This window comes from Solanum dulcamara, chromosome 5 (assembly GCF_947179165.1).
Source record: "Solanum dulcamara chromosome 5, daSolDulc1.2, whole genome shotgun sequence".
NCBI classification, from domain to species: Eukaryota; Viridiplantae; Streptophyta; class Magnoliopsida; order Solanales; family Solanaceae; genus Solanum; species Solanum dulcamara.
The window spans coordinates 35,035,246-35,052,643 of record NC_077241.1 but is presented as its reverse complement, the minus strand read 5'-3'; the positions used below and the strand labels follow the sequence as shown (position 1 = coordinate 35,052,643).

General features: G+C 36.6%; 2 protein-coding genes across 3 annotated transcripts; both read left to right on the top strand.

Moving 5' to 3' along the window:
- The first annotated feature begins 541 nt into the window (after nt 1-541).
- On the top strand, nt 542-16,113 carry LOC129889130 (uncharacterized). Its single transcript, XM_055964305.1, has 8 exons — nt 542-720; nt 2,435-2,519; nt 2,601-2,669; nt 3,691-3,803; nt 14,418-14,529; nt 14,603-14,746; nt 15,332-15,506; nt 15,740-16,113. The coding sequence occupies exons 1-8, from the start codon at nt 669-671 to the stop codon at nt 15,863-15,865; spliced, it is 876 nt and encodes a 291-aa protein (XP_055820280.1). The 5' UTR covers nt 542-668; the 3' UTR covers nt 15,866-16,113.
- Nucleotides 3,812-14,411, top strand: LOC129889129 (uncharacterized). 2 transcript variants are annotated; one of them, XR_008766805.1, is made up of 3 exons: nt 3,812-7,140; nt 7,227-8,128; nt 8,220-14,411. XR_008766805.1 is itself a non-coding variant. In XM_055964304.1 (2 exons), exons 1-2 carry the CDS (start codon nt 6,939-6,941, stop codon nt 7,949-7,951), a joined length of 927 nt encoding a protein of 308 aa, XP_055820279.1. In that variant the 5' UTR covers nt 3,812-6,938; the 3' UTR covers nt 7,952-14,411. The 2 variants fall into 2 exon arrangements, 1 of the variants encoding a protein (XP_055820279.1); XM_055964304.1 differs by having other exon boundaries at nt 7,227-14,411.
- Nucleotides 16,114-17,398: the final 1,285 nt, after the last annotated feature.

Genomic DNA, 17,398 nt, shown 5'->3' with positions numbered 1-17,398 from the left:
TGAAAATCAAAACAGTGATGAAATATTCAATAATTATGAAAGTGATAATATCATCATTGATGAAAATGATGAACAATCGGTTCAGAGTAACAATATTGCTTTGTCTTCTGGGTTATCTGATCTAAAATTGAAAGCTTGTCAGGAAGAGATTGTTCTTAGAATATGAGAAAATTTTATAATAGTTTGTTATTACCTCCTCTGAAAAAAATAGTTTGAGTGACAAGATTGAAAAAAATAATAATTTATTTTTAATTCGATTAATATTTGCTCTTGCCTATATTGTTATTTTTTTATTGTTGATTATTATCAATTATATTATAAGATTTTTTTTAACGGAACATGTTTATTATAAAATGATAACAAAAACTTATGAGTATTTTAAATAAATTTTAGAACTTACAGGTATAAAATAATATTTTTTGAAATGTCACTAAAACTTGAGAAAATTTATGGCTAAATGCATAATAAAATTTCATCAAAAATTCTCTAAAAAAATAACTCGCCGACAATATTTGAAAACTTGGGCCAAACGGCCCCTATAAATAATCAACGGAAACTGCAAACCAGCTATTTTCCATCTCTGCTATTACTTGTGCTTTACAACAGCTCTGCGATTTCCCAATTATTAGGGCTTTTTTGTTTTTCGTTGTTTCTCATTCAGTTCAAAAATGGAGAAAATCAGGAAAGCATCTCATGCTGGTTCTTGGTACACTGATAATCGTAAGTTCCGCCAATCGATTTCTCTTCCGAATTTCACTTATATTTTCAGTATAGTTGTGATATTTGATTTAACAGATTAATCCTTGTATATCTTCGTCTAAGCTGATCTTTTTCCCAATAAGGTTTATTTTTGTTGTTACTTTGATTACTACCGTCTTTAAGTGGCTGAAAAGTAGTACAGTTGGAAGTTTTGCTTGTTTGAATAGAGTTTCGTTTCCTAGAGTCTGCATTTGTAGTTTCTTCGGAGCTGCAAAGGTTGAATTGACTCGAGTGAGAGTAAAATAATAGCAAAGTTAATTCTTCAAATCAAATTGTGCATACTGAAGAAGCATTGATTGTGTTTGAAACTATGGTGCAGTGCAACAAACACTGGAGGATAAAAATGACCAACAATGAGCTTATTGACCTTCATTATTTATCTCCTATGTTTTTATATCAATCAATCATCCATACTGCATCCAAAATTAGTTAAATGTGGCTGTATAAATCATTTATTTTCATTCGGCTATATTTACATGTTTTGTTTCCAACAAACAGAGGGTTTATTATCGCTACGCTATTTCATGGTGGCGATCAACCTACCACAACCAGCATCCAGGGATTGGAATTGATTATTGTTAATGTGGTTATGCTTGAAACAGTTGTTGTAAGCTACATTATGGGTTTACATATTATAGTTAGTAGCAATGTGACACACATGCAATTTACATCCACAAAAGACTGACATTACTCATTCAGTCATGCTAGGAAAAATCAGATACTCCCTCTATCCAAAAATAGTTGTTACATTTCGCTTTTCGAGAGATAATTTGACCAATCTTCGAAGCTAAATTGGATTGAACTAATTTAAGATTTAATCAAATTTTAGATATTCAAAAGCTACATGTGCTATAAGTTGCAATTCTTCTTATATCAATATGGTACAAAAATACTAAGTTACCAGTTCCAAAAAAAATTGGTACAAAAATACATTTTAAAATATTGGTCAAAGTTTACGTGGTTTGACTTTGAAAAGTAAAATATGACAAGTATTATGGGACGGAGGGAGTATAAGCTATAGATCGGATTCAGAAGCAAGCTGCTGGAGATTCCCAGTTAAAGGAAGTGGTGCTTTAATGTATTTCTTTATATCTTTCTTCCATCTAGCATAGGGTCCTGTAGGCAAAGGTCCCTTTTCTCAATATTGTTATGGTGGGTTTCCTTTTTCTTTTCATTATTATTATTTTTGAACTGAGTGGAGCATCTGGGGTTTGGAATCGTCCAAATAGCATGGTGTACTGATCATTTCTTTGTTCAGTCCTTGTATATGTTCATTCCTCTCATTTTAAATCAAACAATGGGTTGAAATATACTCCCTGCATCCGAACTTCATGAAAGTTTCAATTTTAGGATTTTACAAGATGCTTCACCCCAGTAGATTAGTAATGTTGTAGTTTAATAAGTTTCAAAGAATTCAATTTTATTTAACTAAATCAAATCGTAAATTATATTGACATTTTTCCCATCAGACTAATTTTCAATGCCTACTTCAACATTTTCAATCACTACTAATTTAACACACAAGTTGAGCATATCTCAAGCTCCATGATGTGTGATGCGGCATCAACTAAAATGAGATGGAGGGATTGGCATAAAAGCCAAACAGTGATGCTTTAGGGAAAGCTGCAAATGCTCATTCTTATAATATCTTAATGCTTTACTATTTTCCTGCCAGCCCAAGAACTAGCAGAACAGCTTGATGGCTGGCTGAGAGCTGCTGGCTTAGCCAAGTCTTCTGATGTACGAGGTGTAATTGCACCGTAAGTTATAGATATGTGTTGCCAATATATTATTGATTGTATGCATCATGTGGTTCTAACTGGTTATGTTAAACTAACTAGTCATGCAGGCTATTCATATTCTGGTCGTGCAGCTGCTTATGCATTTGGGAACATAGACCCAACCAACATGTGAGTTTATTCAAAATGTGCTCTTTCCATTCCGATTTTCGAATGTGAAACCCCACATGCAGACTAGCAAAAGTTCTTTTTAGGAAGTGGGATAGTTACTTGTTACAAATAATCTTTTTTTATTTTTATGAAGTGAACATTTGTATTAGAAAGGCACCAAGAAGATGCAAAAATACAAAAAGAGTTGTGTTAGCTCCAATAATCATAAACTAGGCTGAGATCAGGGAGCTAACTAAATCAAAAAGTTCTTCATTGCTATTTACAGAAGTCGAGTTGTTCCAACTAAACAAGTTAAATAAGCCTAGAGCTTAAGAGATGGAGTTGAGATTCCATTAAAGCATCTGTGGTTCCATTTTATCCCAACACGTAAAATTACAATCAGGAATCATCATGGAGAAGAATTCAAGAGAAATTTTCTTTGAAGTGAAAACATGCAAGCCGAAATTACTTGCTAAAACCGCTCTCAATTGACCAACCAAGGTTGATTTGAGTGGAGACTAAAGAGAAGAAACTTTGAATGTGCTAGTGTTGGAATATGTGAAACATACAAAGGATAAATATTCTAGAATAGTATTTCCCCTCTCTCCCAAATTATCTTTGAACTTCTAAGTGTAAATTAAAGATCTGAGTGATTGTCTTACAGTATTTTTAATACTTTTAAAGGAAAAGAACTTTCAGCTTGTGTGTCTCTTCTTGAGTTTTTCGAAATATTATTTGCATTTGATAAAGTTATGTTCTCTTTTCACTTTAGAAAATTGTCTTAATAGGTTCTTTAATAGTAGAGTGTGCAACAATTGGGATTGGGGTGGGGCGGGGGTATACTTATTTGACTTTTTTATGATAGAAAATTTGCTTCTTGAAGAAAGAGCTCACTCATTTTGGTGGAGGATTTACAGAAAGTAGTTGGTCGTTCTTTTTGGTGAGGATTAATCTAAGAAGTAGGTAAAAGAAAATTGAATATAGAAAGTAAGTGAATAACCACTACATGTGATACAAAATATTTTAAACTCTTTTTTTGCAGTTCTCGGATATTTCTACTTGGTCCATCTCACCACTATTATACTCCAAAATGTGCACTTTCAAGAGCTACAATGTACAAGACTCCTATAGGAGATTTACCCATTGATGAAGGAGGTATTGCGAACTTCTTCTGTGCATCCTCATCAAACATATAAGAAGTTCAGATAGATGCTATTTGTATAATCCAGGAAAGAACTCTGTAGAAAAGATTTGGAATGGAAGAAATGGAAGTTTTAATTTGAATACTCTCTTTCATTTATATTGCTTGACTCGACTTGCAAGGGCTTAATCTTGATGTATGCTATTTGACATTTAACATATTAACCCTTTTGCTTTCATTTTTCCAACTTCATGGCATGTTTGTCAAACCACTAGTTATATTTATCTTCCCATTGTTGTGTTACTATGGTAATGGTGCTGCATATTTCACATTCATATAAATATCTTGATTCTCTATTTATAAATTTGTGATTAGTTCATACTATGTATTATGAAGAAGAGTAGGCAAATAATCAACTGAATTCTTCATATAATGAATAAGATAGTTATACCATATAGTCTTATATATAACTTTGAATGAATTCTCCAGTCAATCTAAAATGGTGGAACCCATTGATAGGGGTAGTCAAGGAGAAAGATGAGGTCGATGTATCCTGGGCTAGAATTGTGGGAGTCCCTTTGCCCTTATGGTCCTAAAAAAACTTAAGGCTATTGGTGACCTCTGTGGAGATTGGGTTGAAACAGAAGAAGAAAACTAAGAAACCACCTCAAGTGGCGAGGATAAAGGTTTGAGGAGATGGACGCGATGTCCCAAAGGAAGTGACGGAGGAAAATGGCGGACTCTGTGTGTGACAAGGGTGATGGTTGGTGACAACAACTGCAACTTCAGTTGCCTAATTCTCTTAACCAGCGGTCCTTCATTGAATATCCAAAGGGAAAATGGGTGGGTGCTTTTAATGAAGCTGGTCAAAGTGCAAAGGTGGGACCATTTGTCCATGTGGATACACATGGGGAACCTAGGGAGTACAAGATGAAAGAGGGTTTTTGGGCCAGTTCTTTTAATGGAATTATAATATCAGGCCCAAAAAATTTGTGATGGGTAAAGGCCCAAAGCTAACTTTAAACAAATTATCTAATTCACAAAACTCTCGTGAGGGGCACATAGGTACTTCTAGTGAAAAGGTGTCACAATCCAAGCTAGACCCTAGGTGCGACATGACGATTAGAATTCCAAGGAAACCCGACCAAGTTTCTAAGCATATCATTCATTAGCATACATAAGGTAAGTAAAGCAATAAAGCTAAGACATAAATGTGTAAAATCTCAATGTGAAAAGCCTCAATAAAGGAGAACAAGTCTCAAACTCGGAATAGAAAGACAACATAGACTCTATGACATCCAACATGCCTCTACTAAACTAGATGGGGCATAAGACAAGCTCCTAGCTCACCCAATATGTAAGATAGAAAAGGCATAAAGTCACAAGTAAAACGTCACGTCCTTGAAACATGAGGACTCATCACAAGTGAAAGTAACAAGCTCAACTCTACTTACGAATAGGAGGTGCGAGATGATTGTTCGACCCTACATTATGATACAATGTAGGCAGAAAGTATGCGTTAGTACATGAAATGCACTAAGTATGTGAGAAGTATGCATGAAAAATAAATATAGGACATAATCAATATGAATCATGAGATGCATGACCAATATCTTGAAACATGAGTAAAACCTTGAAAATCTTAAAACATCATAATAGTGTTGTGAAAAAACGCTGAAGCGCTCGCTTTAAGCGTGAAGCGAAGCGAGGTGAGGCACTAGCGCTTCAGCATCGTAAAGCGAAGCAATTTCGAAAAAGCGAGCGCTTCATGGGAGAAGCGAGAAGCACGCTTCATCTAGAAGCGAGAAAAAAGCGAGCTTTTTTGGAAAAAAGCGGCGCTAGGTTTTTTTTTTAAAAAAATTGTATAACTTACATTAATTGTTCCAAGCTGCTCTCAGTGTGACTTCTTCTTCAATTCGACAGTCCAACTTCGACATTTCAACATCAACCAGGTTAGTTTTTCTTCTTCTCTTCTTCTCTTTCTATTTCTATTTTTATTTTCATTCAGCAGTGCTGCAGTCTGCTCTCAACTGCTGCGATCTTCTTCTCTTCTTTTCTTCTTCTCTTTTTTTTTTCTATTTCTGCGCAACTGCTATCTGCAAAGAATTATTTTTTTCAACTTTTATTCAGCAATTTGGCCTTTTTTTTTAAAGATAAAGCATATGCTCTGTTTTTTTTTCCAAAGTGGCTGCTTTATTATTTTTTTAAAATTTTGCTGCAGCTGCTCTTTTAATTTTGCTGCAATTGCTCTGTTATTGTTTTGACAATTTGACTTGTGTGACTGAATTATTATTCTATTTTTTCTTTGTAGTAAGTTGTATTTTCTTAATGGCACAAAAAAGGGATCCAGCTTGGGCATATGAAATTGCCATGGGAAGTAACACAAAAATCAAATGTGTTTTTTGTGATATAACATATAATAGCGGAATATTTCGTCACAAGAAGCATCTTATTGGTGGTTATAAAGATGTTAAAGTGTGTCCAAAGGTCTCGAATAGTGTGAAGAAAGAAATAAAAGAGTATTTTACGAAAAAAAATGAATTTAAAACTCAAATGAATCCTGAAGCATCCATGGTGAATCTTGTTGATGATGATGAAGTGGATGATGAAGTTGAAGTGAATATGCCAATGGGGCCTTCCTCAAAAACAAAAAAGAAACCTTCAACTAGTGAAAGTGGGTCATCCACCGCAAGCAATGTCAAGTTCCTCTTAATCTCTATTTCTCGCAAAAACCAAATGAAAAGAGAAAAGGTGGACCTATTGATCTAGAGGCTTCTAGCAAGATTTTATGGGATCGTGCTGTATTTGCTTTTGCTAGGTGGATGTATGATGCAGGTTTGCCTTTCAATTGTGTTAACTACACCGAAAGTTTTGGTGAATTCATTGAGGCAGTAGGCCAATACGGCCCTGGAATGAAGCCCCCACCTATCATGAGGTAAGAATTTCTTGTTTAAAAAAAGAGATGGAAAAGACAAACAAAATTGTAGAAGATCATAAGGTTCAATGGAAAACGTATGGTTGTTCCATTGTGATGGATAAATGGACAACAAGGAATAGGAAAATGATCATCAATGTTTTGGTGAATTCTCCAAAAGGGAGTGTTCCTTGAATCTCATGATGCTAGTGACTCTTCTACTGACTCTAATAAGATGTTTAACTTGTTTGAGAAGACTATCTTGAAAATAGGCAAGGAAAATGTGGTACAAGTTGTGACTAATAATGCAAGTGAGAACAAAAAAGCGGGTGACATGTTGAAGGGAGTGTTCCCGCATATTTTCTGGACTCCTTGTGCTGCTCACTGTATCAACTTGATGTTTGGTGACATTTTCAAAGAGGCCCCGTATTCTACAGGTGAACTTGAGTCTTGATATTTAATATTCTTTTTTAATCTTCATGTTAGTTTTCTTACTTATTAACTATTAAATTTTTTTGAATAGTTTTTGGTAAGGCTGTTAAGATACATTCTTATATCAGTCAAAGGGCACTGTTGTTGAATATGATGAGGAGATACACAAAGCAAAGAAACTTGGTAAAACCTGCTAAGATAAGATTCGCAACAGCTTTTTTGACATTGCATTGTTTTTATATGCAAAAGAAAAATCTGAGAACCTTGTTTATGTCCACTGAATGGAATGAAAGTGTCCATGCAAAGGAAACTCTTGAGAAAGAAGTTGCGAGACACATCATTAGTTCATATTTTTGGAATGACACTGTTCAAGCACTTAAAGTTGGTGGTACTTTAGTTAATGTACTTCGTATAGTGGATGGTGAGAAAAAACCACCAATGGGCTACATTTATGAAGCTATGGATAAGGCAAAAGAAAGTATTGAAAAGGCATTCAATTATAATGAAAGGAAATATATGAATGTTTTCAAAATTATTGATGCAAGGTGGACGGATCAACTTCATCAACCTTTGCATGCAGCAGGACATATTTTGAACCTGGGGCTCTATTATAAAAATAATGAGATGAAGACTTTAACTGAAGAAGTGTGGTTGGGATATCATGCATGTGTTGAGAGGATGATCCTAGATAAAACTTTGCAAGACAAAATAGGGGATGAGCTTGGTGTGTACATGAAAGCTGATGGGCTACTTGGAATTGAGTCGGCCATTAGAGCTAGAACCTTAAGGTCACCATGTGAGCATTTCAACATTTAACTGTTTGAGCTTTAACTTTTAAGTTACATATTAACTTTTAAAATAATTCTTCTACAGTTGAATGGTGGATGCAATATGGTCATAATGTCCCAAACTTGCAACAATTTGCTATTAGAGTGCAAAAGTTTAACTTGTAGCTCATCCGGTTGCGAGAGAAATTGGAGCGTGTATGAACATGTGAGAACCTATATTACGTTATTACTAAATTAAATGATATCTTAATTGTCCAAAGTCCTTCCATTAATTACTTTCTACGAATTCTATGCAGATTCATACTAAAAAGAGAAACAGGCTTGAGTTAAAATGCCTGAATGATCTAGTGTTCATCAAATATAATAGAACATTGGTGCGTCGCTACAATGCTCGCAATACCATTGATCCAATTTTGTTGGATAATGTTGATGATGCAAATGAATGGTTAACTGGAGCACCCCAAAATCATGAAGATGAAGAAGTATATGAAGGAGAAGGTCTCACTTATGGTGATGTTGCTACGGCTAGTGGTGTGGAGGAGAATATTTATGGTTTTAGGGGGAGTACTTTAAGGGGCAAGGAAAAAAGAGTAGCTACAAGTTCAAGTTCATGTTCAAATAGAAGTAGAACTCTTGTTGATGAGTCCTCCGATGAGGAAGAAGATGAGGACCAAGTAGAAGTAGAACCCTTGTTGATGGCACTTCAAGAGTTTGAGGATCTTGTTGAAGAACAGGATTTTGCTCTCTTTGTGATTTGGTTATGCATTTGCTTTATATGTTGTTACTTATGAGGATTATTGACTATCTAGTTACTTTTTAATATAAGTCTTTTGAGTTCTTGATTATTTATCTATGCATATTTTATATTTTATATTTTTATACTAAATAGCGCTTTTTCTGAAAAAAGCATGCACTTCGCTTCACGCTTCTGTGAAGCGAGCCCCCGTCGCTTTTTTCCGCTTCTCGCTTCTCAGAACACTGCATCATAATCATATTGTCAATGAATCAAATTATCATCATGAGAACCTTATATCTTTTCATATACCTTGATGTGTGATATGACCTTTAACCGACATATAAGACCATGTGAGTTATAACATGGAATCCGATGTACTCCCACATCGAGAAGGGAAAGGCTACTTTGCCAAGGTAGACTTCGTGATGGTACTTCCTCTAACTTTGTGCTGTATGTGGATCCACTAGCTACACCATATTAGCACTTTAAACCTACGCTGGTAACGTAGTTAGAGACTAAAGGTTGCTTCTAGGATTCTCTTGTGGCTACCGGACCGAACCTCATTTTAAAGTCCTCTCGGTGCTTAGTCATTATCCTAACGGAATTTCATTAAATGTAACATCATTAGGAAAGACAATAATTGGTATCAATCCTCATCATAGTAAAACAATGTGAGTAGCTACGTTAACATAACTGACTCATAAGAATCCATGAGTCGGTGAGAATGTCCTTTCACCTCTTTAAATTGATTGTGTGAGAACTACCTTATCACACTATAACTTCTTGCTTAAAACATCATTGAAACATAGTTCATAATCTTTTATGAGTCATTCATAAACCTTGGTAATCATTCATAAAACTTTCATTGAAATCACTTGAAAATCCATGATCGTAGTTTCTTGAAACATACTTGAAATAGCATATAACATGGGTCATTGAAATTCAACTTGAAATCATGTAATATGATGTGAATTGTTCATAATTTAATCAATAATCATAAGATAAATCATAATTAAGAAGACCCGATGCATATTTATGAAACTAGGGCTTTTAGAAGAAGAATTCATAAGAGAATTGAGAGGAAACTTGGGACTCCATGGGTGAAAGGACCCATGGATGAATTCCCATATACGTTGAGTTTTAGAAGCCCTAAATTGCGCTTGACTTGGGAACTTGACCTTGACTTTCTCTTTGAATTGCTCGAGGAAGAAGAAGACTTGAGAGAGCTTTAGAGAGAGGATTTGGGTTTTGAGTGTTAGGGTGAGTATGAGAGGGTTAGGAGGGCTTAGGGAAGTCAACAGGATAGAATAAACCCCTAAAAACCGTCCACATTCATTAATGATATCATAGGAAAAAGACCAAAGCACCCTTAAACTTAACTGAAACAACACCTGTCAGTGGGCCTACCACGGCCCAGGGTGGTGGTCGTGGTGAGGGACTTTATTTTGGGCCTGAAAGGGTGATCTCCACGGAGGCCACCACAACTCGTGGTGACCACCACGACCCGTGGTGCCTCTTGTGGTCCTTTCCAAACTCAAAAAGTCTTGGGGATCGAGTTCACTGGAGGCTTCACGGCCCCGTAAATCCCTCCATAGACCTCCCCCCCTTAACTCCCCTGATTTGTGACACCTATACGGGCCCTTTCCACGAGCCATGAAGCGGAGTATGGCTCGTGAAGGGTCCCATGGTCAGCATCTGGTGCAAATTTTCTGCAGACTTCTTTCAATACCTCATTTTCCGACTTTTCGACTTTCAAAATCTTGCAATATCTCCCCCATTGGGGAAATGGGACTCAAGCTATAGCATGGACGGAATAGGAAAGAGACATAGCAACCCAACATGAATGCAAAACATATCAAAAATGCATAAAACATGAAATATTCAATCCCAAGCTAAAACATAACTTTAGAACTCATTTCATGAACATGAATGCATATGAAAACATGAGAATGATTGAAAAACATGGATTTTACTGAGTGGATCATGAAGGAACTCAATACCTCAACTAGGAATGGAAGGAAAGAGATTGAGGAAATCGTGACATCATATCAACTTTGGCTTCCAATGTAGCCCCTTCAACCTCTTGGTTCCTCCATAATACTTTATCGAAGTTATTTTCTTGTTTCTCAACTTTCTAACTTGCCGGTTTAGGATCTCTACCGGAACCTTCTCATATGAAAGAATCTCTTTCACACTTATGCTGTTCAATGGCACAATGGAGCTAGCGTCACCAACGAACTTCCTCAACAATGACACATGAAACATCAGATGCATCGATGCCAACTCAGAAGGCAAATCCAACTCATATGCCACGTTGCCAGTCTGCCTCAAAATTTGATATGGACCTACATAGTGGGGACTAAGCTTCCCTTTCTTGCCAAAACGAATTACACCCTTCATTGGTGAAATTTTCAAGTAGACCCATTCATTAACTTCAAATTCAAGCTCCCTTCTCCTCACATCTGAATAGGACTTTTGTCAACTTTGGGCAGTCTTCAATCTTTCTCTAATCAATCTAACCTTTTTCATAGCTTCATGCACCAATTGGGTCCTATCAAGGCAACTTCACCAACTTCGAACCAACCAATAGAAGAGCTTCCCCTCCTACTATATAAGGCCTCAAATGGAGCCATCTGAATGCTGGAATGATAACCGTTATTATAGGCAAACTCTATTAATGGCAAATGATCATCCAATTACCTTTAAAATCAATGACACATGCTGAGCATGTCCTCCAAGGTCTGAATGGTACGCTCGGCCTGACCATCCATCTGAGGCTAAAAGGCCGCACTAAGCTTAACTTGAGTATCAAGATCCTTTTGGAAAAATCTTCAGAACTGAGTACCTCGATTCTAAATGATAAACAATGGGACACCATGAAGCTTAACCAACTCCCGGATATACAATCTAGCATAGTCCTCAGCTGAATATGAGGTCTTAACAGGGAGAAAATGAGCTGACATAGTAATTCGGTCAATGACCACCCAAATCAGATCATGTTGCCTACGAGTACGAGGCAAACCTGTAATGAAGTCCATATTCAAGACTTCCCACTTTCAAGTAGGAATCTCAATGATTTTTGATGCTCAACCTTCACTTGTTGACAATTTGGACACTTGGCCACAAACTCTGCAATATCCCTCTTCATGCCATTCCGCCAATATACTTCCCTCAAATCACGATACATCTTTGTGGAATCCGGATGAATAGAATACTACAAACTATGAGCTTCGGACAATATCATTCCCTCAAGCTACCTACTTTGGGAACACGTAATCGGTCTTGATATCTCAAAACACCATCTCACCCTTGGGAGAAAGCCTCAATGGCTTTTTCGGCAACTACTTTCTTTAACTCAACTAAAGTAGGATCATTATCTTGCTTGGCCTTAAAATCCGCCACAAGAGACAATTCAGAACCATTTTGAACAATAACACCTCCATCCTTGGAAACAATCAATTGAACACCCAAACGGGCTAATCTATGATCATCCCGAACTAACTCTTTCTTCTCGTCTTCAACATGGACAACACTGTTCATGGACAATCTACTAAGAGCGTCGACAACCACATTCGCCTTTTCTGGATGGCATAACACACTCATGTCATAGTCCTTTAACAATTCAAGCCAACTCCTTTGTCGAAGATTCAAATTCTTTTGAGTAAACACATATTGCAAGCTCTTATGATTGGTGAATACATCAACATGGACACCATAAAGGTAGTGTCTCCAAAGCTTCAAAGCAAAAACCACTGCTGCTAACTCCAAGTCATGGATCGGGTAGTTCTTCTCATGCACCTTGAGCTGCCTATACCATTCTACATTAGAACACAACCAAGATCAACTCGTGAAGCATCACAATAAACAAACCCATCGGTTGTTGAGGTGAGAAATCCATTGTCTTTGATCTACAGACATCCAACAATTGTGAATAAAGGGGTTGTTCCTTGCGTTTATAATGTTGGGAAATACACATAACCGTAGCCAAAGTTGGAGGATTATGCAACTCTACCTCAATTGCTATGTAATTGATGAGACCACATATGTTAAATTCAATTTTCTGTGCTTGCGTAAGGGTACCAACCCGCGAAACCAATTGGTCAAACTTTCCTTGGTAATCGACCACAGATCCAATTTGGCGTAACTTAGCCAATTCTCCCAATTTTGACTTCTAGTTGGTGGTACAAAACGAAGGTTGCATTGACCTTTGAATTCATCCCAAGAGCATTGAGGTATATCTTTCTCTAGTTGAAGAAATCGAAGTTGTGCAATTCCTTCCAAATGAAAAGAAGCAAGTCCATTTTATTCTTCTTCTGGTGTTTGCTGGTGTCGAAAGAAATGCTCTCACCTGTTTATCCACCTCAAAGGGACCTCGTGGCCACAAAATCGTGGAAAATCCAAATTCTTATATTTAGGAATGATGGAATTCCCACTAGTTTCTGATCCTAAACCTGCAACCATTGCTTTACCTTTTCAACCTCGATTGTTACTGCCATTTTCAGATGCTTCAACATCTGCCTTTGAATGTTCTATATCCTTCATGAGTGAATCCAATCGCTCATTTATGGCTTCCTGTCTTGCTAAGTTGGTTGCAGGTTTTTCTTGGAACAAAGTCAACAATTGTGCCAATTGTTGCTGGATAAGATTTCCCATAACTCCCGTCTACGATACCATACCATGTTGTTGCAGTCCCCTGATATGGATCTAGTTTTGGGACGCTGCAAGATGAAATCAGATGTTTTCTTTGTACGACATATGTTGCTGGTATGCTAAAGAGTGAACCTGCAATCTCTTCAGTTAAAGTCTCAGGAATTGGAATAATTTTCTGTTCATCTTTCTATTGAATTCAAATAACTTTAAATACAACATTGGTGGATTAACCGCCCTCCTAATAACAAGGAAATAACTTCCTACGACTACTGAAATTAAAAGGTGGAGGAATAACCTCCTTACTGCTAATAACTGCTACAAAGAATTAGGAAAGCATAATTAATAGATAAGCTGAAGTAATCTACTTTCTGACTTCTTTAAATTTTCCATGCGTGAGCCGTTTGTAGACTAAAGGGGTGCTCAACAAACTATTTAGCCCCCACGGCTTTTGTTTAGCATAAGGAAGTACAACACTTGAAGTGTGGGTCAGACACACGTCAAGAGTTCCAGTCTGTTGCTACAGGAGCCTGGTATATAAGTGGGAGCAGGGTAGAAGGACAGGCTCATACTTCCTAGAGTTTCTAACTTGTGGACCAACTGCCTTGGGCCAGCTAGAACTATTTGTGGGCATAGTGTTTTGAAAGCTTACAGTTTTCAATGTAGATTTTGTTTGACAGTCTCTTGGATTTAGTCGCTCAAGCTGACGTAAAAACCAGGATCATATATATAAAGACAGCGTATTGGATTTAGGTGTAGACAATCTATTTCATATAAACAATGAATTGAAATGACATAACTATAACAGAAATTAAAGTAGATCTTGACACAGCACTCTGTAAAGTAACCACAAGGATTATTCTAAGGCCAATTTGCAAATTCTGGTTCTCTGCTCTTTACTTCTGGCAATTAAAGCAATCGTTACACCAGTAGAGGGCTTTAAAGATAAATGCAGTTGAAACACAATCTTAATATGTCAAAATGCTTCCGTTCTGCTTATTGACATGTGTAGTAAAAGTTAGCAGGCTTCTTCAGGTAAGTTTTCCATGTTTCTTCACACCAACATTGAAACAACACTCTTACATAACCCAAGCTTTGGTTTTAATACCAGTAAATGACGAGCTAAAAGCTACGGGGAACTTTGAATACATGGATCTTCAAGTTGATGAAGCTGAACATAGCATGGAAATGCACCTTCCATATCTTGCTAAAGTTTTCCAAGGGTATACTTTTCTGAATAAATTTCACTTGTATGATTGTTTTATTCAGAGATAACTGTTAAAGTTACTAAGGCAGGTATCCAGTGAAAATTGTGCCCATTCTGGTTGGGGCTCTTAGTGCTGAAAGTGAAGCCCTTTATGGACGGTTACTCGCAAAATATGTGGATGACTCAAAGAATTTCTTCTCAGTGTCTTCGGATTTTTGTCATTGGGGATCAAGGTGAGTTGATTCACCAATGTTGCATGTAGTTATATCTTGATCATATTCAGAAATTCTGATCCTTATATTGATGGCAATCATCCTTGATTGTGGTGAATGAATTCTATTTCCTCTCATTAAAGTAAGTTGATAATTTACCTGAAGATTGAACTTGAATGTTCGTTATTTTTGGTGCATCGGGGTTTTTTAGGAGTTGATTTGGTAGTCGCAGACTGACTAAAGATGGGCAGAAATCTAGAATTTCAATAATTTGATTAACATTATGCTTGTGTTGATAACCAAGCAGGAAAACAGAACAATTATTTATAGAGAATATAGCTGCAATAGTAGGAATATGAATTTATTTGACCATCCTGGTTGACATAGAGCTCTCTCATCTAAGACACACTTCAATTCTTGCTTCTAATAAAAGTTGGTAAGTGCACGGTATCTGATAATACTTAATAATGGCTTCTAGATGGACTATCAAGGCATACAAAAAGGATATGAGTTTGCACTGTAATGTTTCTTAGTCTGCTGATGGATTCTACTTGATATACATATCCTTAGTGTCATTCTTTACATCAGTTGGGCTTCTATTCTTAGGTTCAACTACATGCATTATGACAAAAGCCATGGAGCTATTTACAAATCTATTGAGGCCTTGGATAAAATGGGTATGGATATTTTAGAAACAGGAGATCCAGACGCATTCAAACAGTACCTGTCAGAGACGGACAACACCATTTGTGGACGCCATCCAATCAGCGTTTTTCTCCACGTAACTTTCCATTTCTCTTTTTGACAATTGTCTTTTTCTGAAAGGTGTTGCCTTCTCTCTTGTCTATGTGGTTGTGCATAAAACCTTTTTCTAGGATTAGTTATGTTTCAGTAAGCTTCTTAACTTACCTGTCTATGTCACATTAGGTTGGGGTGTAGCTTTACTTTATTATATATTCTGGTTCATTAATTATGTTATCCTCTTGTCTATAACTTTTATTTTCATTCATGTAGATGTTGAAAAACTCGTTGACTAAGATAAAGATTAGATTCCTTCGATATGAACAATCGAGCCAGTGCAAATCTATGAGGGACAGCAGCGTAAGCTATGCATCGGCAGTGGGAAAAGTTGATGCTTGAATTGTATCATTACAGAAGTTGCATCTCTCTGGAGAGGCTAATTGTGTGAATGTTAGTCAAGCTGACATTGTAATATGTGACAATTTTTGCCTTGATATTGGACCATCTTATTTTGGGTTTCGTGTTAATAAAAGTCCATACTAGCAATTATTAATCCCATAAGTTGAACAATTTCCTTGATGTAATTGCTCTCTATGAGCAAGATATACGCAGGTCTCGTTATGTGGCTGTGTTTGATGTTGGAGTAATTTCGTATAATTAGTATAGGGCTTTGCTAAAAGTAGATCTTTAATTTTTTATTTTAGTGATTGGCGACGCGTGGATGATTCTGGGAGGGTCGTTTGACTTTTGATGTGTCAAATCGTTTATGAAGAAATGGAGCCGATTTTTGAAACTCTTTTCCCTCTCTTCATGCAATCACTAAACCCTAGCCTTTTTTCCATCGGAAATATTCTATAATCACCAGTTGATCAGTCATTAATACTCCAGCGTTAAACTGTGCTAATCTTCTTAAAACACAAATGCTGAATAGTTGGGAGGTAATGCCTTAAAAGTTTGTATATGATTCCATTTAAGCCTATCACTGTGTTGCTGGGTGAACAGTACATTAAATGGTCTGAATCTGAAGTTGTAGCCATAGACATCATAGAAAATCTTCAACACGTTGTTGTGGGACAGTTCTCTTATGGTTGGCTTGAGTTGGAGGAACTCCTAAGTATTATACCAACACAGTGCAAATCTAGAGTGATTGCTAAGCAAGATTATTCAGAATTTGACATATATTGATTAGGCTATCACTGACGGAGGATTTCATCAAAATCACCTCAAAGACCGTCTTTAATCATCTCAAATCAAAGGATGGAAGTTCCTATCAAATAAGACCTTTGATTTGTGATTCTCGATTCAAAATGAAGGAAGAGACCACGAAAGTCATGACTTGGACCTCTTTCCCCAATTTGTTACCTACCTATTAGGTAAAGGAGTCGTTGTTTTCATTAACATCAACAATAGGTACTCCTTTACATTTGGACATGGCCAATATCAATAAAACACATCCAAATTGTGCTTTGGTGATGGTTTTTCTAGACTTATTGACAAGCCTACCTGATCATGTAGGAATGGGCATTAAAGATGAGAAATCAGGAGCTATAAGGAAAGTTAAGGTAAATATTCAATACGACTATTTGCCTAACTATTGTAGGGTGTGCAAGCTTCAAGGTGTAGAAGTGTATAGTCATACACCCAGAATTGGCTCCAAGAAAGCCTGGTATCAATAAAGATGATGAGGTCGACAAAGGAAAGACAGAACAGGAAAAGAAGGATAAAGCAATGATTAACAACAATCGAAGAATTAAAAAGAATGCTCAGAATAGTCAATGTGGTAATTCAAATACAGGATCATTCCCAAGGAGGGAAACTTGAGGACTATAATGTTGTTACAAATAAGAAGGACAATGCAAATGGAAACAATAGGAATAAATAATAGGGAACTTAAGCAAAAGGAAAATAGACAAACATGGAGAAGATTGTGGC